This window comes from Uloborus diversus, chromosome 2 (genome assembly GCF_026930045.1).
Source record: "Uloborus diversus isolate 005 chromosome 2, Udiv.v.3.1, whole genome shotgun sequence".
Lineage (NCBI taxonomy): Eukaryota > Metazoa > Arthropoda > Arachnida > Araneae > Uloboridae > Uloborus > Uloborus diversus.
In genome coordinates, this window is record NC_072732.1 from 190,600,992 (window position 1) to 190,619,068 (window position 18,077).

At 34.2% G+C, this 18,077-nt stretch overlaps 1 protein-coding gene across 1 annotated transcript in view; it reads left to right on the forward strand.

Moving 5' to 3' along the window:
• The first annotated feature begins 1,333 nt into the window (after positions 1-1,333).
• LOC129216729 (arrestin, lateral eye-like) overlaps positions 1,334-18,077 on the forward strand; it is a 288,293-nt gene continuing 271,549 nt past the window's right edge. Inside the window, exon 1 of the mRNA XM_054850945.1 lies at positions 1,334-1,365. Within this exon, the coding sequence (XP_054706920.1) occupies positions 1,355-1,365 (11 nt within the window). The 5' untranslated portion in view covers positions 1,334-1,354. The remainder of the gene's footprint in view (positions 1,366-18,077) is intronic.

The following is an 18,077-nucleotide window of genomic DNA, read 5'->3' on the forward strand; positions in this document are numbered from 1 at the left end:
CCACGGAACCTAACCCCTATTTTAACACTACTATTAGGTCTCCATTTACGCGGTTTCGATTTACGCGGCATTTCCGTGGAACGTAACCCCCGCGTAAAACGAGGGTCTACTGCTGGTAAGTTTAATGTTGTCAAGGAAGCATGGGTACAGATAATTGGAAGAAATCCTGTTGACGTTTGCATTATTTCATTCCATCTTCTCGCTAAAATCTTACAGTTTATTTTTCAAGCATTTTATTTTTCATTTTTTTTTTTCAAAACATTTATATTTTTCAAATTAATTTCTCTCTTCTCTCAGCTCAGCGTTTCATAACTTAATCTCACAGTAACGTGAAGTTGCTCCTTAATGGTAAGTTCAAGGCTTTTGAGACAACATGGGGCAAAACTAACGGGGAGGAATTCTGCTCGCATTCAGGAGAGCCCTGAACTTACATTTTCGGGAGGAGGGCGGGAATTCTCAATTTGCCAAATGGAACTCCAAATTTTACCGAACAGAACTCCAGATTTTGCCGAATGGATCTCCAAGTTTCGCCGAATGATGATGATTTTGCTGAATGAACTCCTAATTTCGCCGAATGGATCTCCAAATTTCGCCGAATGATGATAATCTTGCCGAATGCATCTCCAAATTTCGCCGAATGATGATAATTTTGCCGAATGGATCTCCAAATTTCGCCAAATGATGATAATTTTGCCGAAGAGAACTCCAAGTTTCGCCGAACCGTCAGAAAAAAATTGCTGAACCTTTTTGGGAGGTCACAGTGACCTATCATCAGATCCTGCTCACATTTCACTAAATTTAGTTAAACTTTCAAACTCAAAATTTATCGATATCACTCGGATTTGCACAATTTCTGGCACTGTTATATCTTTCTTTATGACAAAATAAATTATACCATCATCTGTTAAGCTATTTCCTAACTACATCAAACAGAAAAAAAGTTTTCTTTCAAAATAAATTGTCTCCGTAGTTAAGCGCTTCATAATTTAATTTTCGCTGGTATCATGATAAAGTATTGCAATGCTTTAACGTCCATTACCACTAATTCAACGCTTATCCTCTATGCGGCAAGTTGGAAAACGGGCAGGAAAAAAAAGGAAAAAATGAAAAACCACACATAATCATTTCTCGCGCTCAGTCCCTATTGTATCGGGCATCGATCATTCCTCCGGAGCAAGTGGAGACATAAAAAAAGAGAAGGAAAAAAATCTCCATCTCCTCTCGGTGCTCCGCGCATCCGTGCCGCGCATGCCCTATGGGATGGGGGAGCGCGGATCCTCGCGGTGGATGAAAGCAACAGGCTCATTTGGAACAAAACGGAGCGACAGCGGGATCTCGTTCGGACGGAGAAAGCATGCCCACCGCGTAAGTACCTTCCATCCCTCTCTTCTTCTTCTTCCTCTTTTATGGAGATCGCTAGCGGTTGGAGTTATTCCGCGAGAGATTCTGATGGGACTGTGGTTTTACTCTGCAACAGGTAAATAAAGTTGGCCAATTTTTCCACGCCAAGGCTTGATTGTGCCAAACATTCTCCGTGCTTCATTATTCTGTTGAATATGGAAAAATAAAAGAGTGTACACACAGTCAACTCCCGATTATCCGCGAGTTAATCAACAATCAAGAACATGTATTTTCGCAGCAAATACCAGTGGAAGTTTTTTTTTCTATAAAAAGTAGAAACTTAAACTCAGTTGCTTTTGTTTTGTTTATTTGCTTATTTATTTACTTTTTGTGCTTTCTTCAGCGTACAGACACTTGTTCCTTAATGATGTTGATTGTTGTTCCAAAATTCAAAACGTTTTTACTGTACTGTATAGATTTTAACTGTTTAAAGAAAGTATTATGCATCAATAGTCAAGTTTTTGAGGAAAAGCAGTTTTTACCTTATTTCTCCCTCATTTTAGTCTTTTTAAGGTTTATCCACGATTTTTACTATCCGCGGCACTTGTACCAACCAATTCCGTAGATAATCGCGAGTTTACTGTACTTCTCTTGACACCGAACTTACCGCATTGTTTAATTATGATTTTTTAATTAAAATAGTTCTACTTGTACGGCATGAATCTATATCTATAATTCCATTTGATTAAGATAAGTGATATGATTCGACATTAATAGCTAGTGATGGTTTACGCTCCACAATTCTTTCATGTGAGGAGAAAAAGGGTTAATTTCGAAACTGGAATCTGCAACCTCGAGAGAGAGAGTCGTACATTCTATATTTTCTTCTTTTTTCTCAAACATGAATATCTCTCGGAGTAATTCCGTGAGAGATTCTGATGGGACTATGGTTTTGCACTGTTGCTAGATCTCCGCAACAGGTAAATGAAGGTGGCCAATTTTCCCACGCCAAGGCTTGATTGTGCCAAATATTCTTCGTGCTTCATTTGCACTGATATTTTTATTATCTGTTCTGCATGATTCTATACCCATAATTTAATTTAATTCAGAAAGATGACAAACTCGAAATTAATAGTTAGTGATGTTTTGTAATTAATAATTATTTTCATGTAAGAAAAAAAAGAGGTTTAATTTTGAAACTTGAATAGAGTTTAAAACCTTCTCTTTTTTCGCCTTCTTTTTTCTCATGTATGGAGATCGCTCGGAGTAATTCTGAGACAGATTGTGATGGTTTTGCACTGTTGCTACTCCTCTGCGACAGGTAATTCAAGTTGGCCAATTTTCCTACGCCGAGGCTTGATTGTGCCAAACATCCTTCGTGCTTCATTTGCACTGATTATTCTGTTGAGTATGAGAAAATAAAAGAGTGTACAGTAAACTCTCGATTATCCGCGAGTCAATCAAAAATCAAGAATATGTATTTTCGGCAACATATACAGCAAATACCAGTGGTTTTTTTTTTTTTTTTAAGAAAAAGTGGAAATTTATGCTTAGTGGCTTTTGTTTTGTACATTGATTTGCTTATTTATTTACTTTTTGTGCTTTCTTCAGCGTACATACACTTGTTCCTCATTGATGTTGACTGTTGTTCCAAAATTCAAAACGTTTTTACTGTACTGTATAGATTTTAGCTGTTTGTCGAAAGTATTATGCATCAATACAGTCAAATTTCTGAGGAAAGGCAGTTTTTACCTTATTTGTCCCCCATTTTAGCCTTTTTGCGGTTTATCTCCGATTTTTGTTATCCGTGGCACTTATGCCACCCAACTCCACGGATAGTCACGAGATTACTGTACTTCTCTTGACATCGAATTTACCGCATCGTTTAATTATGATTTGTTGATTAAAATAGTTTTACTTGCACTGTATTAATCTATATCAATAATTCCATTTGATTAAGATAAGTGATATGATTCGACATTAATATCCAGGGATGGTTCACACTTTACAATTCTTCCATGTGAGGAGAAAAAGGGTTAATTTCGAAACTGGAATCTACAACCTTGAGTTTCGTACGTTCTCTATTTTCTTCTTCTTTCTCGAGCACGGATATCGCTAGGCGTAATTCCGTGAGAGATTCTGGTCGGACTGTGGTTTTGACCTGTTGCTAGCTCTCCGCAACAGGTAAATAAAGTTGGCCAATTTTCCCAAGCCGAGTCTTCATTGTGCCAAACATTCTACGTGCCTCAATTGCACTGATTATTCTGTTAACCAAGAGAAAATAAACCAGGGTACTTGTTGCATTTATCAACTTGTATACCGAATTTACTATATTGTTTAGTTATCGTTTGTAAATTCAAAATAGTTTTATTTGTTCTGCATGATTCTATTCCCATAATTTGAGTTGATTCAGAAAAATGTTTTTTCTCGAAATTAATAGTTAATGATGTTTTATACTTGATAATTCTTTCATGTGAGGGGAAAAAAAAAAGGATTAGTTTTGAAACTCGAATCTTTACAACCTTGGATTTAGAACCTTCTCTCTTTTCGCCTTCTTCTTTCTCAAGCATGGAGATCGGTCGGGGTAATTCCGCGGTGATGGGACTATGGTTTTGCACTGTCGATACCCCTCCGCAACAGGAAAATAAAGTTGGCCAATTATCCCACGCCGAGGCGTGACTATGCTAAACATTTTTTGTACTTCATTTGCACTGATTATTCTGTTGAATATTGAGAAAATAAAAGAACGAACTTCTCTTATTTGTTCGCTTGTATACCGAGTTTACCATATTTTTAAACTATGATTTGAAAATTAAAATAGTTTTATTTGTACTGCATAATTCTATGCTTATAATTTCTTGAGTGATTCTGATGGTACAGTCGACTCCTGCTACAACGCGATTCGACTTACGCGAAATGACTATAACGCGATTTTTTCACCAATAAATAATTTTACACCTGACGTGAATTTCTCGCTCGCAACACGAAAATTTTCAGAAGGGAATCGCTGTGTGAAAGTATCGGCTTTGTTACTGGCTACTAAAAATATTTTTTGCGTGTGAATGAACCTTCATCTCTTTAGCATCAATGGCAGCAGAAGTTCCCACACCGTACTAGTCTGAAGATAGCTATGTTTGTGTGTACAAATAACTACTCCGCATTTACCATACTTTTTTCATTCTAAATGTGAAAGTTGAGGAAATATAATGACACCCAACTGCAATGTTCCATCTAAAGTTTGTGAAGACAGAAAGGAAAAGAGAAAGTTTTCGACAATTAAAGAAAAGCTGAATCTTCTCTACGGGCTTGAACAAATAAAAAATGTGCCGAAGATAGCACGACAATTAGGTATGAGTGAATCATCCATACGTACAATTGAAAGGCAAGAAAAGGAAATCTGTAAAATTCACAGAGTAATGTCTAAGAAAAATGCAAAAATTATGAAAATAGAAGCTGCTCTCGTATTGAGAATTAAAGAAACCAGGAAGAGGGGTGTTGCTATAGATGGAAACGTTATAAAAGAACTAGCGAAGCAACTGTATTTAAAATACATATTGGAATAACGGTTTGATCACGCAGCATAAATCATCAGCATCTTCATTTTTTAAAGTTACAAATATCATTATTGGATTTACTATACAGTATTATTATAGTACATAATTTTATTATTTCTACATACTATACTGGTTTATTTTATGTCTCTCATTCCCATTGATCACTGATTTTGAGCATCGTATTTCATGTTGGTTAATAGTTTTTTTTTTAATACAAATAAAAATTCAGTTCTTAATGTAATAAACGGTAATGTATGGTTAAGGAATGGTTTAAAACAGTTTGAGGTGATGTTAACAAGTGTCTGGGATACTTAGGTATGTTTATAAAAAACATTATACCTACCCTTTTCCACAACGCGAAATTCCAACTTACGTGAGGGGTGTTGGAACGCATCCCTCGCGGAAGTCGGGATTCGACTGTAATGCGGATTTGCACTGTTTCTACCTGTTCGCAACAGGTGAACAGAGTTTTTCACACCGAGGCTTGGACTTAGCAAAATATTCTTCACGCTTCATTTACAGAAACTTAATGATTATTCTGTTAAATTGGAGAAAATAAAAGAGCATACTTCTCTGATTTGTCGACTTGTATACCGAATTTACCATACTGTTAGATTATGATTTGTAAATTAATATAGTTTTATTTGTACTGCATGATTCGTTTGATTAAGAAAGAGGATGGTTTTTGGCATTAACAGTTTTATACTTGATTATTCTTTCATTTGTGAAAAAAAAAGAATTAATTTTGAAATTCAAATTTTTACATCCTTGAGTTTAGTAACTTCTTCTACATCTTCTTCCTCTTTTATGGAGATAGCTCGGGGTTTTTTCCAACTCGAAAAGTGGTTCTTTTAGCCACTGAAATTGATAGAATAGCTAAAAAATAATAATAGTACTAACATGGAGCCTGAATTTTTTTTTTTTTCCCCAACAGTCATTTTTTATTTAATTTTTTTAAATGTCCGATTTTTGGAATAAGGCGTTGTCTTCATGACGTCACAATTGATGTAGTTTGGCGCGCTACTCCATTGCCGCGCTAAATGTTTACGCTTTGCTGTGAACCGCGTTGCCAGGTTATCATAATTCACCCTGTGCTCTAATGGCATCAGTGAATGGCATTTCATCACTTGTGATGTTATTTGCAGAAGCGTAAAAAATGAATTTCAATCTGCGCACTGATTAAAATAATTGTTTAAAAATATTAAACTTTGTCAATTTATCTAAAAAATGTTTAAATCCTATGTTTTCAAGCATGCTCTTTCAGAAAAAAAAAACTTTTAAAATTTCGGAAACAACCCCATTCCGTGAGAGATTTTGAAGGGAAACTATTGCTTCCTCGCCGCAAAAGATACATAAAGCTGGTCAATTTCTCCATGCCGAGGCTTGATTATGCCAAACATTTTTCGTGCTTCATTTGCACTGATTATTCTGTTAAATATGAGGAAATAAAAGAGCCTACTTCTCTTATTTTTTCGCTTGTATACCGAGTTTACCATATTGTTTATCTATGATTCGTAAATTAAAAGTTTTATCTGCTCCACGTTTGCTCGATTGACAACTCGATTTGATTAAGAAAGAGGATACGTTCAGTATTTTACCTCCCTATAGCCAGGGCCTAATTTCCCAAATGGCAGAGTAGGCAGCTGCCTACTCTGCCTATAGGGAAATTAGGCCTTTTATTAAATATTTTTTATTCTTGAAAGTAAAATATTAGAATTCTTTCATTTTTCACAGATACAATTTTTTCTTGTCATTTGATAATGAATACTTTCACACATCTTATGAAAATCAAATGTTTATCAATCATGGTAATTGATCAGCGTAAAATAGTAAGTGAAAACGAAAAGAAAGGGTGTCAATTTCAAAAAGCGTCGTTGCGTTTATCTCGAAGCCGCAACAAGATTTGGAGTTTGACTAATATTTTAGTGTTATACTTAAGTTTATACAGTACTGGTTTCTTGAGTGATTGATGTTTATTTTCTTTTTTACATTATTAATATTTAAAAATTGTTTTCTGTTAATATTAAGTCTCAGAGGCAAATAAAAACGATTGACGAGCGAAAAAGGCTGAATGATTTTAATAAAGGAAACATGCCAAATCAAAAACCAATGCACAAAAGAGTCATCAATTTTTTTTAAAAAACATGATATGTTTTTTTCAAATGGGCAGTTTTTAAAAGCGGAAACTTTAGACTCTTTGCAAAGTAGTCCGGTTACAATTTACTAATTAAATGCCATTGAACTTTTTGAGCAAACGGTAACAAATAATGAAGCAACAAAGAAGTTAGTTATTTTTTTCTGAAAATAAAGATGCTGTCTTATGTGAAACATACTAAGATGCTTAGCATTCGAGAAAAATCTCGGTTAATCTTTATCTCCCCATTTTCAATCATTATATTTTTCCTTATAAGTCTAACTCAAGTTTATATCATTTTTCAGTAATTCATCTGTGTTGCCATTACAAGGAAATGTTTTAAAACTTCAAAGAATGGAAGAGAACATGAAACTATAGGGCCATGAAAAAAAAAAAAATCATGTTCTATTAATTGACAATAGTAAATAAATATACATATGGTAAATATTATTTATATTGATCATATGTGAATCGCTTGATAACCTGTCCTAGAGCAGTACTTGAGACATTATCCTTCCCCCCCCCCCAATGCACAAAATTAAATAATATAAACAGAGGAGTATCGAACTAAACTTCTTGGGGGGGGGGGGGTGGAGTAAAATTCTAATTTTACCAAATAGTAACCACGAGGTTACACGCATATCATACATAACATCTAATGAGAAGGAAGGTCAGGTATCATTAAAAAACAATTTTTAAAATTTAAAAAGAGAAAAAAGAATATGTTACAATATAATCTCTAAATTTTTTGAACCATCAGCAAAATTTGCCGAATAAGGAATTTTTTTGAAAGGTTGCTGTGACTTCCCATCGGGGAGCCCCTGAATGCGAAACGTAATCATTTCTTCATAAGCTTGACAGTTTAAATTTCGGGAACACTTTTTTGCGTGTTTTTGAGTTTTTGCATTTTTTAGGGGGGGGGGGGGGAGAGTTCAGATCTGCCTTGGGGCGGCATGGAGCTAAATTTTGCCCTGCCTATAACCAGGGCTAAAGCAGAAATACATGAAATACACCGCCAGCTCGGTCAATTTCAGTTCATTCAATTTCAGTTATTGCGTTATTTGTATATTATTATATTATTTGTATATTGTATTATTTGTATACTGTATTATTTGTATATTGTATATTATTCAGTATTATATTACTTTCAGTTCAATTTCAGTATTGTCAATTTCAGTTTCGTGCTTATTAGCACTGCAGTTTTCGGCTGGAATTGAATGAGTTGGCGGTGTATTTCATAAAAAGGATACGATTCAACGTTAATAGTTGATAATATTGCATACTTAATAATTCTTTCATGTTAGGAGGTAAAAAAAGGATTAATTTCGAAACTCAAATTTTTACAACCTTGACTTTAGCAACTTCTCTCTTTTCTACATCTTCTTCCTCTCGCATGAAGATCGCTCGGAGTAACTCCGTGAGAAATCCTGATGATAAGGGTGCACACCTAGGGGGAGAGGGATTATGGCGCAGACTTCGCCATTGAAATTTTTAGGGAGGGGGTGTTTTGACGAGTATTTGTCTCTTTGGGGGGGGGGGTGCGCTTGTTTTGAGGGGTCTTCGCGATATTTAGGGGGTGCCCTTAATCTTGGGGGGGGGGGGGGGCACCCCTGCTGATGGGAATGTGGTTTCTTACTGTTGCTAACTTTCCGCAAGAGGTACACAGATTTGGCTAATGTTCCACACCCAGGCTATTCTTGCTTCATTTTCACATAATTAATGAAATTGTTCTTTGTGATTCCCTTTCAAATATTCCATTCCGTTAAATATGCGAAAACTGAAACTCATAGCTTAATTGTCCAGTGGCCTTATAATTAATCATCTTATTTCGTATGGAATTAGCATTTTATAGCATTTGTATTTATCGAATTTACCATGCTGTTTAACTATATGAATAGTATTTTCATTTGTACTGCATAATATTTGGCCAACAATTTGATTTGTTAAAGAAAGATTATATCGTCGCCTCAGAGCAAACGTAGGGTATCTTAGTGTTATTCCTGGGATTAGATGCCTTACTTTTGGTCTGAGGCGACGATATGACTTAACATTAATAGTTCATGGGTTTTTACACAAAATAATTCTTTTATGTAAGAAAAGAAAGCGTTTTCTTCGAAACTCAAAAATTTTCCAACTTTGAGTAGAGTATACCTTTTCTCTTCTTCCTCTTACATGGAGACCGCTGGGGGTTGGAGTAAATACGTGAGAGATTTTGATTGGACTGCGACATTGCACTGTGTTTAACAGGTAAATAAAGTTCTCCAATTTTTTTTACGTCGAGGCTTGATTATGCGGAAAAATTCTTCGTGCTTCATTTGCAGACAGTTAATGAATTTTCTATCTGATATGAGAAAATAAAAGTTCATCTTTCTCCTTTTTGTCCAAATTTATAATAACTAGCCATTTAATCTCGCGGCTCCGTGTCAAATTTCACCACTGATAGGGAAATGTGGGGCAACGCGAAATAGCGGGTTAAAATGAAATGGTGAAACATTTACCCAGTTTTTAGGACCACATATGTGGTAATATTTTAAATATACTGTAATACATGTAGGCTACTCTAGACAGGAAAAAGTTATCTCTCATGATTAAAGCGTTTAATAATACAAGCAATTTTCAAAAATTGATACTGATATTGTTGTACTTTGTTGTAAGTCATTTTTTTTTTAAAAACCATTTTAGCATACTAGCATATAATTAATTTACCATATTGCTTATCTACAATGTGAAATATATAATCAAGGCGTTCCGTTTTAACCTGCGAGACCTTTATTTTCGCAACCGTTAGTCCTAGATGTATACTTCCAATTGCAAAAATGTTCAACATCAGATGCAAACTTAAGATATTGAAAGTTTGAAGCTAAAATAAAAATAAGTCAAAAAATATAAAACTTAACTATTTGAATGGATTACAAGTCCCCTAACTTATATTTAGGGAAATAATCTCCATTGTAAAATAATTCCAACACCAAAAGTTTGAAATTAATACGACCAATATTCACCGAGATATGAACGCAGCGTTTTGTGACTTGCACCACTTTTCACTAGTTGTCAATAACACCTTTTCGGGAAAAATATAGCAGTTTACAAGGGTTTAAAATTATATGTGTGCATAAAGTATGGTTTTACAGACTGATTGAGGTTTTGTAGTGAGTTTTTGCGTATTATGGCATAACACTTGCATTTATTTTTGAATTGCAGTGAAAAATACAGGTACTTTGTTTTTCTTACTTTGACGACCTGTCATTCTTCTGAAAGGGGGATAAGTTCTAATCTCCACCTTCTGTATAGCCCCTTAAACCTTAGAACTGGAATATTTTCTTGAGTTTTGCTCGCGTCTCATGATTTCCTTTTACTCCAATTTAATGTCATTTCCCCATTATTGGCAATTTTAACGTGATTCAAAAGTTTACTCTAAATATCACTAATAATGACCAAATTGAAACCAAATTAAAAAAAAAAAATCGCCAAATTTGTCGCCAAGATGGTGACAAAACTTGGCGACCAAAAGAATGGCGATATATCACCAAGTGTCCGCCAAATTATAACACCACTTGAGTTTACATCGAAATTAACAATGAGTTCCCCCCAAAAAGGGACAAAAGACCCGTTTAGAAACACCCGAATGCAACCAAAAGGGAAGGAGCACAACTAGACCCCACTAGGAGTATACGTACCAAATTTCAACTTTCTAGGACATTCCGTTCTTGAGTTACGCGAAATACGCACATACGCACGTACGCACATACAGACGTACATATAGACGTCATGAGAAAAACTCGTTGTAATTAACTCGGGAATCGTCAAAATGGATATTTTGCTTGTCTATACGTTCCTAGGCACTTTTCCACGTGTGGTCGAGTCAAAAAAAAAGAAAAAAAAAAAACCTCAACATTCATTTGAGAGTGAGCACAATGGAAATTAAGGTCGATTTTTGAGTGAAAATTTTTACTTCCCTTTTTGTAAAAGGAAGTAAAAAGAAGACAGTTTTTGGCCACATTTAGAAAAATTATGAGTCTTAAAGCGAAAATTCCGCTTCAGCATAACTATGAGAATAGAAAATAATAAAAAATAAAATATGGTGAAAATTTTGAAGTGATATAAAAAGTGGTTTCATAGAGAAAGGAATAAGAGTTTCTAAAATTGACGTTTTGAGAAAATGGCGTTTAAATGTAAAATTGGTCGCACAGTTTAATGCATTCCCGCCCAACTAATATTTAAATTGTTGTTGCGCCGAAAAGTTCACCATCTAGTTGGTTAAGTTAAAGCAGTAGCAATAAAAAAGAAATTATTTTTAAAAAAAATTCTATTTCCAAATGAAAAAAAAAATGGAATAAATTTGATTTTAAATATTTTTACTAGTTATAGATTTTAACAGAATATGCAGAAGGAAAATATAATACGCTTAAAGTGTTTTAGTTCCATCAGCTACATTGTTTACTTTTAGCTCATACTTAAAACTAGCGTTTCACCAAATGACTTTTTTTCATGAAGCTAAGTTATCTTTTTTCACTAAGTTGTCTTTTTTTAGCGTCAAAAATGGATAAGAGTTGACAGCAATTATTTTATATTGCTTCTCATTTTTCAGATTTCTTTCTTTCTCATCGTGCTTGTCTTTTTATTAGTTCCTGTTTCGTTTTTCATTGCATTGACGAAATTGCTGAACTTTACTATATTAGATAAGTTTTTACTTCCAATCCATTTCGTGATATTAAACATTGTCTCCTCCCATTTTCCAAATCCCTTTAAATTACTTTTGACCATGCTTTTGTCACAAATGCTTTCTTTTATATTATTGTATTCGCGAAAAAAATTTCACTCAAAAATTAGCCTTAATTTCCATTTTTGTCACCCCCGAATGAATGTTGAGTTTTTTTTTCGACCCGACCACGCGTGGAATATGCCTAGGAACCTACAGACACCCGAAATATCCATTTTAACGACCCCCGAGTTAATTACAACGAATTTACTCGCGACGTCCGTATGTACGTATGTGTGTATGTATCTCGCGTAACTCAAAAAAGGTATGTCCTAGAAAGTTGAAATTTGGTACTTAGACTCCAAGTGGGGCCTAGTTGTGCACCTTCCCTTTTGGTTGCATTCGGATGTTCCAAAGGGGGTCTTTTGCCCCTTCTTTGGGGGAAATCATCGTTAATTTCGATGTAAACTCAAGTGGTGTTATAATTTGTCGGACACTTGGCGATATATCGCCAGTCTTTTGGTCGCCAAGTTTTGTCACCAACTTGGCGACAAATTTGGCGATTTATTTAAAAAATTTGGTTTCAATTTGGCCACTGTTGGTGATATTTAGAGAGTAAACAATTGAATCGCATTAAAATTGCTAATAATGGGGAAATGATATTAAATTGGAGAAAAAGGAAGTCATGTGATGTACACATCAGCTCGTTTTTCCTGTTTTAAATTCCACACGAGTTTAAATGATATGATGTTTAAATTAATAGAGCATGGTTTCTCAACTAACAGTAGTAACGGCACCAGTAACAGACAAGGTCCAGTAACAGACAGTCGTAAGTTTGGATTTTAATAATGAGAACTTTAGGCGGGTAAAAAGGATGTTGCTGTGGCCCATGAATAGGGTGCAACCATCTAGTGTTACCAGCGTGAAATTTATGAGAAAGTTGTTATTTACAAGGCAGTGCTGGAAGGTTATGAACAACCAATACGAAGTCAGATGGTGTTTCATATTCATTTAATTTTATTAAGGCTTTATTTCTAACAAGTGGTACCCATACGGCTTTGCCCGTAGTAGAAAATTAAAAGGTCTTTTGGTTCGCCTGTATATTTACAAATAATGTATGGTGAATTTTTTCGCCAGTTGGCTTGTACCCATGTTACGGTTCCACGTTATGATAATTTCGTATCTCGCCAATTGGCTTGTGCGCATGTTACGGTTACACGTTATGATAATTTCGTAATTTACTCGTCCATCTTATGAAAATTTTGTTCTTAAAATTGGAATAGAAAAAGAACCACATCGAATTTTCGAAAAATCGCTTTGAGGTGCACACCTCCACGTTACAAACTAACTTTGTACCAAATTTCATGAAAATCGGCCGAACGGTCTAGGCGCTATGCGCGTCACAGAGATCCGGACAGATATCCTGACAGACAGAGGGACATTCAGTTTTATTATTAGTAAAGACTAGTGGTACCCGCACGGCTTTGCCTGGAGTAGAAAAATAAAAGGTCTTTTGGTTCGCCAGTATATTTACAGTTAATGTATGGTGAATTTCTCGCCAATTGGCTTGCCCATGTTACGGTTCCACGTTATGATAACTTTGTAATTTACTCGTCCATCTTATGATAATTTTGCTCGGGAAAATGTTCTTAAAGCCGGAATAGAAAAAAAAAAGCATTCGAATTTTCGAAAAATCACTTCGAGGTGGGTATCATCAGAATTGTCGGTGTCTGTTACTGGGGGTCGGACCTTTTTTCGAAGTTGTGCAAATAAAAATAGAATTAACTCATTCGGAAGATTCAGAAGCAGCCAAACGTTGGATGAGATGTAGTTGTATGAGAGGAAAATAGTTTAAAAAGTCTAAATACATTAAAAGGCACAGAAAATTGAGTTAACATGAGAGTGATGTCTTAAGCATGTCTGTTACTGGAGCCCGTTACTCTAACACTTTATCATTTTTTCAACTTGTTTTGTCTGGGATATGATTGTAAAGGCTATTAAAAAATGGGTGGGGGGAGGGGGGGGGAGTATATTGTCTTCCTTTTTAAACATTCTTTTATTCTCGTTTTAAACATTTTGAACATTTTTATGGCCTTTTTTTTAAGAGAGGATTCATATCTGCACTCAGTTTTTTTTAGATGCAACTGTACAAACTTTTTGTTATTCTTCGTTTTGACTTTGAAATTATTGATACTAAAGCTTGACCACGGAGAGATGGCAGATGATCTTGAAGCAAAAGCATCATTTGTAATAGTAAGAATCAGCCAGAAAGCGCCGAGTAGTAAGAGGCGCGCTATCGCTGATCCTATCTATTACAAAATAACAACAAGAAACTTATTACAAATAACACAATGATGTTTTCGCTTCAAGGTCATCTGCCATCTCTCCGCTGTCAAGCTTTACTCATTATTTTGTCTCCTGTTATTTAGTAATTTTTTCAGCTCGTAGTAAAGATTAAAAATCAAGAAACTTTCAAAATTAAAGGAACTTCAAGTCAAAAACTAAAAGAGGTACCCATATTTACACCGTTTCTTCTCCATTTTTTAGTATCAATTTAGATGTTTGAAGAAAAGAATACCATTATAAATTCAATTCAATATATTCAATTTATCGCGCTTACTATGAATACAAACTATGTATTTTCCTTATCAGTTTTTATTAAAGTCCAAAAATATTTGAGTAAATATTTTAGTATATAAGTAAAAATAAATAAGTAAAATATTTGAGGTAGTGAGAAGCAAATTGATGCAAGTGGCAAAATTAAAAATTTGGAGATAACCAGTAGAAATAGTAGGGGAACATCTTCTCTGTCTTGAGGAAAGAGATTGTAATAGTAGCCCTGGTAGGTGCTGCTGTATAGCATGATTTGGGGAAAAAAATCAATGAAAGCCTACCTAGGATCTGATCTTTAAACGCATTTTACTCGAAACTTAAAATAGTCCACTTGCATCCCTTTGCTTCTCACTGTCTCATTTGTTGAATCACTAAAATGCATTTGGAGAATTTCAGTTTATTTAAAGAAAAACAACCTTTCAAGCGCTGTTATGTGCAATAAAACTGGTAATGAGTCTGAAATCTTTGTTTATTACTTGAAAAAAAAAAGTTAAGACTAATGTTAAAAATTTTCAGCTAACAAAAGCTTTTTAAGAAGAAAACGAAGAGAACTTAAATCCTTTAGTCTTTTAATTGAAATTTATTTTAAGAAAAAATAAATACTTTAATTAGTTGCGATTCCCTTTAAGTACTTTAGTTTTTAGTCTCTTTAACGGAACAAGTGTTTCATCTATCTATTAAGTTTATTTCATTTCATAAATCAAGCTTATAATTACTGTACCTATCTTCCGAGAGAGGCTATGTTTTTGCATTAACTTTCTTTTGCTTCACCTAGAGAAGAATTTAAATTAATTATATAAATCGTCTGCGACTTCTAAATAGTCTATCAGATAATTCGCAACTCCAATAAACTATAGGGGAGCTGCAGCCACTGTCTAATGGCTGATGAAAAAGGTAAACAAACTAATACCGTAACTTCTAACTTGTTTTGACGCTTTGTGAATGACAGTAATTTTTCATCGTGTTTGTGGGAAGCTTTCTTTTCTATTCTTCTAAAATTACATTACATCATAAACTGTCTTAAACCTGTAATTTATCCCAAAGAAAACACGTGGAATGGAATGTTTTACCCTTTTCTTTAGTATTGTTAATCACAACAAGGTAGCGTTTTCGAGCTCTGGAGTTGCGAATTGTTTTTTTTTTTTTTCAAATGATGTTGTTGAAACTAAAAGTTTAAGTTTATTAAAGCGCTCAGAAATAAACTTAATTATTTTTTTATATTTAAGAGTTCATACGAAATTATATTCACTAAAATTCATGGCACTGTAAAAACAATTGAGAAACGTTTTTCGAAAATAATGGGCATCTAATACTGTCCACCTCTGGCAAGTTGAGTTCCGCTGCCCGACTGATTCAACGATTCCGTTTGTTGAAATAGGGGTGAGGAAAAACGGCTTAAGAACTTGCGGATTTAGTTTGCAGTGTAATGGGTTGGTTTCCTTCAGTCAAAAGTACTACCTTTAGTCATTGAAATGGATGGATAAGATAGTGGATAATGGATAGAAAGAGCAACAAGAAGTTCTGTCTAGAACTAGACGAGCCTACTTTCCCGTACACCCATACTACTTTCTAGTACCTGATCAATATTCTCAAAAATAGCTAAAATCGCAAATGTTTTCAAACATATTTTTAAAATATTTTAAGCGGATTTCTAGGAATAAAATATTCCTCACTCATCTAAAAAAATTAGATGCGTAAAAAAAGAAAAAAAAAAAGAAAACTGAACAAATAAAATAGCAGCAACTTTTAAACAAAGCAGCTAATACACTTTTTTTCCATTAAAAAAATCTTTAACAGCTTTCAAAACGAAAAAACAATAATTAAAATTAATAAGCTCATTAAAATAAAAACATCATATATAAAAAAAAAAAAATCGTCTGCGCATAACTTTATGTAGAAACATAAATGACTTTATTTCACTAAGAATAAATACTACTAATCTAAGAATCGGAGTCAGTCATTTGTCCTTCGTGTATAAATTTTTGCCAAAGCTACGAAGTCAGAGTCGAAGTCGGTGAGTCGGAGTTCGATTAATTGTCGGGCACAGGAGTCGGAGTCGGAGTCAAGTGCCCCTAAATTCTCGGAGTCGAAGTATGGAGTTTGGCGTCAAGAGCTATTTCCAACAAAATTTGTTTGAAGTAAATCCGCCTTCAAGTTCGGAATCTACATTGACTTTCAGTTTCCCCGCGTAGGCGCTAATGTTGAGGAATTTGAACTGTTCAAAATTGAACGGAAAATTGTTCAAATCAAAAACATATTTTGTATACAAGTTTTTCATCAAAAGCTTTTTCCTACAAAGTTTGTTTGAAGCAAATTCGCCTCACAGTTCGGAATTGCCTTGAATTTCCTCGTAGGCGCTAATGTTAAGTTTTTTTGAACTGTTCAAAATTGAACAAAAAATAGTTCAAATCAAAAAGTGAAATATGAGAATGAGGTGTCCTCACCGAGATCTTTCGAACAAAAAAAAGTTTGTTCGAATCAGACTATTCATTCGAAAGTTATTAGGGGGGGGGGGGGGACAGACAGACAGACCGGCAGACATTTTTCCCCATCTCAATACCCTACTTTCCAAATTTTAATTTTTCGATATTTATTTAATTGTTTTATTTATTTTTGCCTTTTTTTTTGTTTTCCGCGACATTTTTAAGATGCATTAAGCCTTCTTTCATGCTTTTTTCTTCTTTTTTTGACTTTTATTGGGAAAGTAGGCTAAAAAGCAATATGAACATTGGAACTAATACATCTTGAAAAATATGCATTGTTTTACTCCACTGTGTTACTGCAATAACAATGTATTAAAGCGCTTATGTCACAAGCATTATACTGATGAGCTGAGACCGACAAAAGTTAAACTAAAAAGAAAACAGAAACCAACTTAGGCGCCAAAAAAGTTATGCTTTAGTTCTTAGGCTGAATTCAACATAGCTTCTGAAGGATTCTTGTACTGAAAGAGCTAGTTGCCAAGGAATTTTTTTAGACGCCCTGAGTTTGTTGGACCCCTTTGATGAGCGCGCACTACATTAAATTTTTGTTCATGAGTTTTTCCTCAACTAGCTACAATGACAAAGCATGAATTTAAACCAAATTCTTTGTTAAAAATTATAAAAAAAGAGCTGATGTGTGCATCACATGACTTCCTTTTACTCCAACTTAAAGATAACAGTGCCTCGGAGTGAGCAAAGAATCACTTTAAATATTTTCACAACAAGTTTGTTGCGAACCGAAGCAAAGAAAACGTTTTATACAGATACATTTTCGCAATATTGGCAGTTTTATTCTGATTCAATGGTTAACTCTAAATATGGCCAAATTGAAACCAGATTAAAAATAAAAAACAAGAAGTTCCGTCTAGAACTATACGAGCCTACTTTCCCGTATACCCATACTACTTTCTAGTACCTGATCGATATTCTCAAAAATAGCTAAAATCGCAAATTGTTTCAAACATATTTTTGCTAATTTCTAGGAATAAAGTATTCCTCACATATCTAAAAAAAATTAGATGCGTAAAAAAAAAAAAAAAAAAAACAGCACTTTTTAAACAAAGCAGCTAATACACTTTTTTCCCTCAAAAAAAAAAAAAAAAAAAAAAAAAAAAAATTCTTTAAGAGCTTTCAAAACGAAAAAATAATAATTAAAATTAATAAGCTTATTAAAATAAATACATCATATCAAAAAAAAATCGTTTCTTTTTCCTTTGTTGCCAAAAATAATTTTTTAAATGAATTAATGCCCT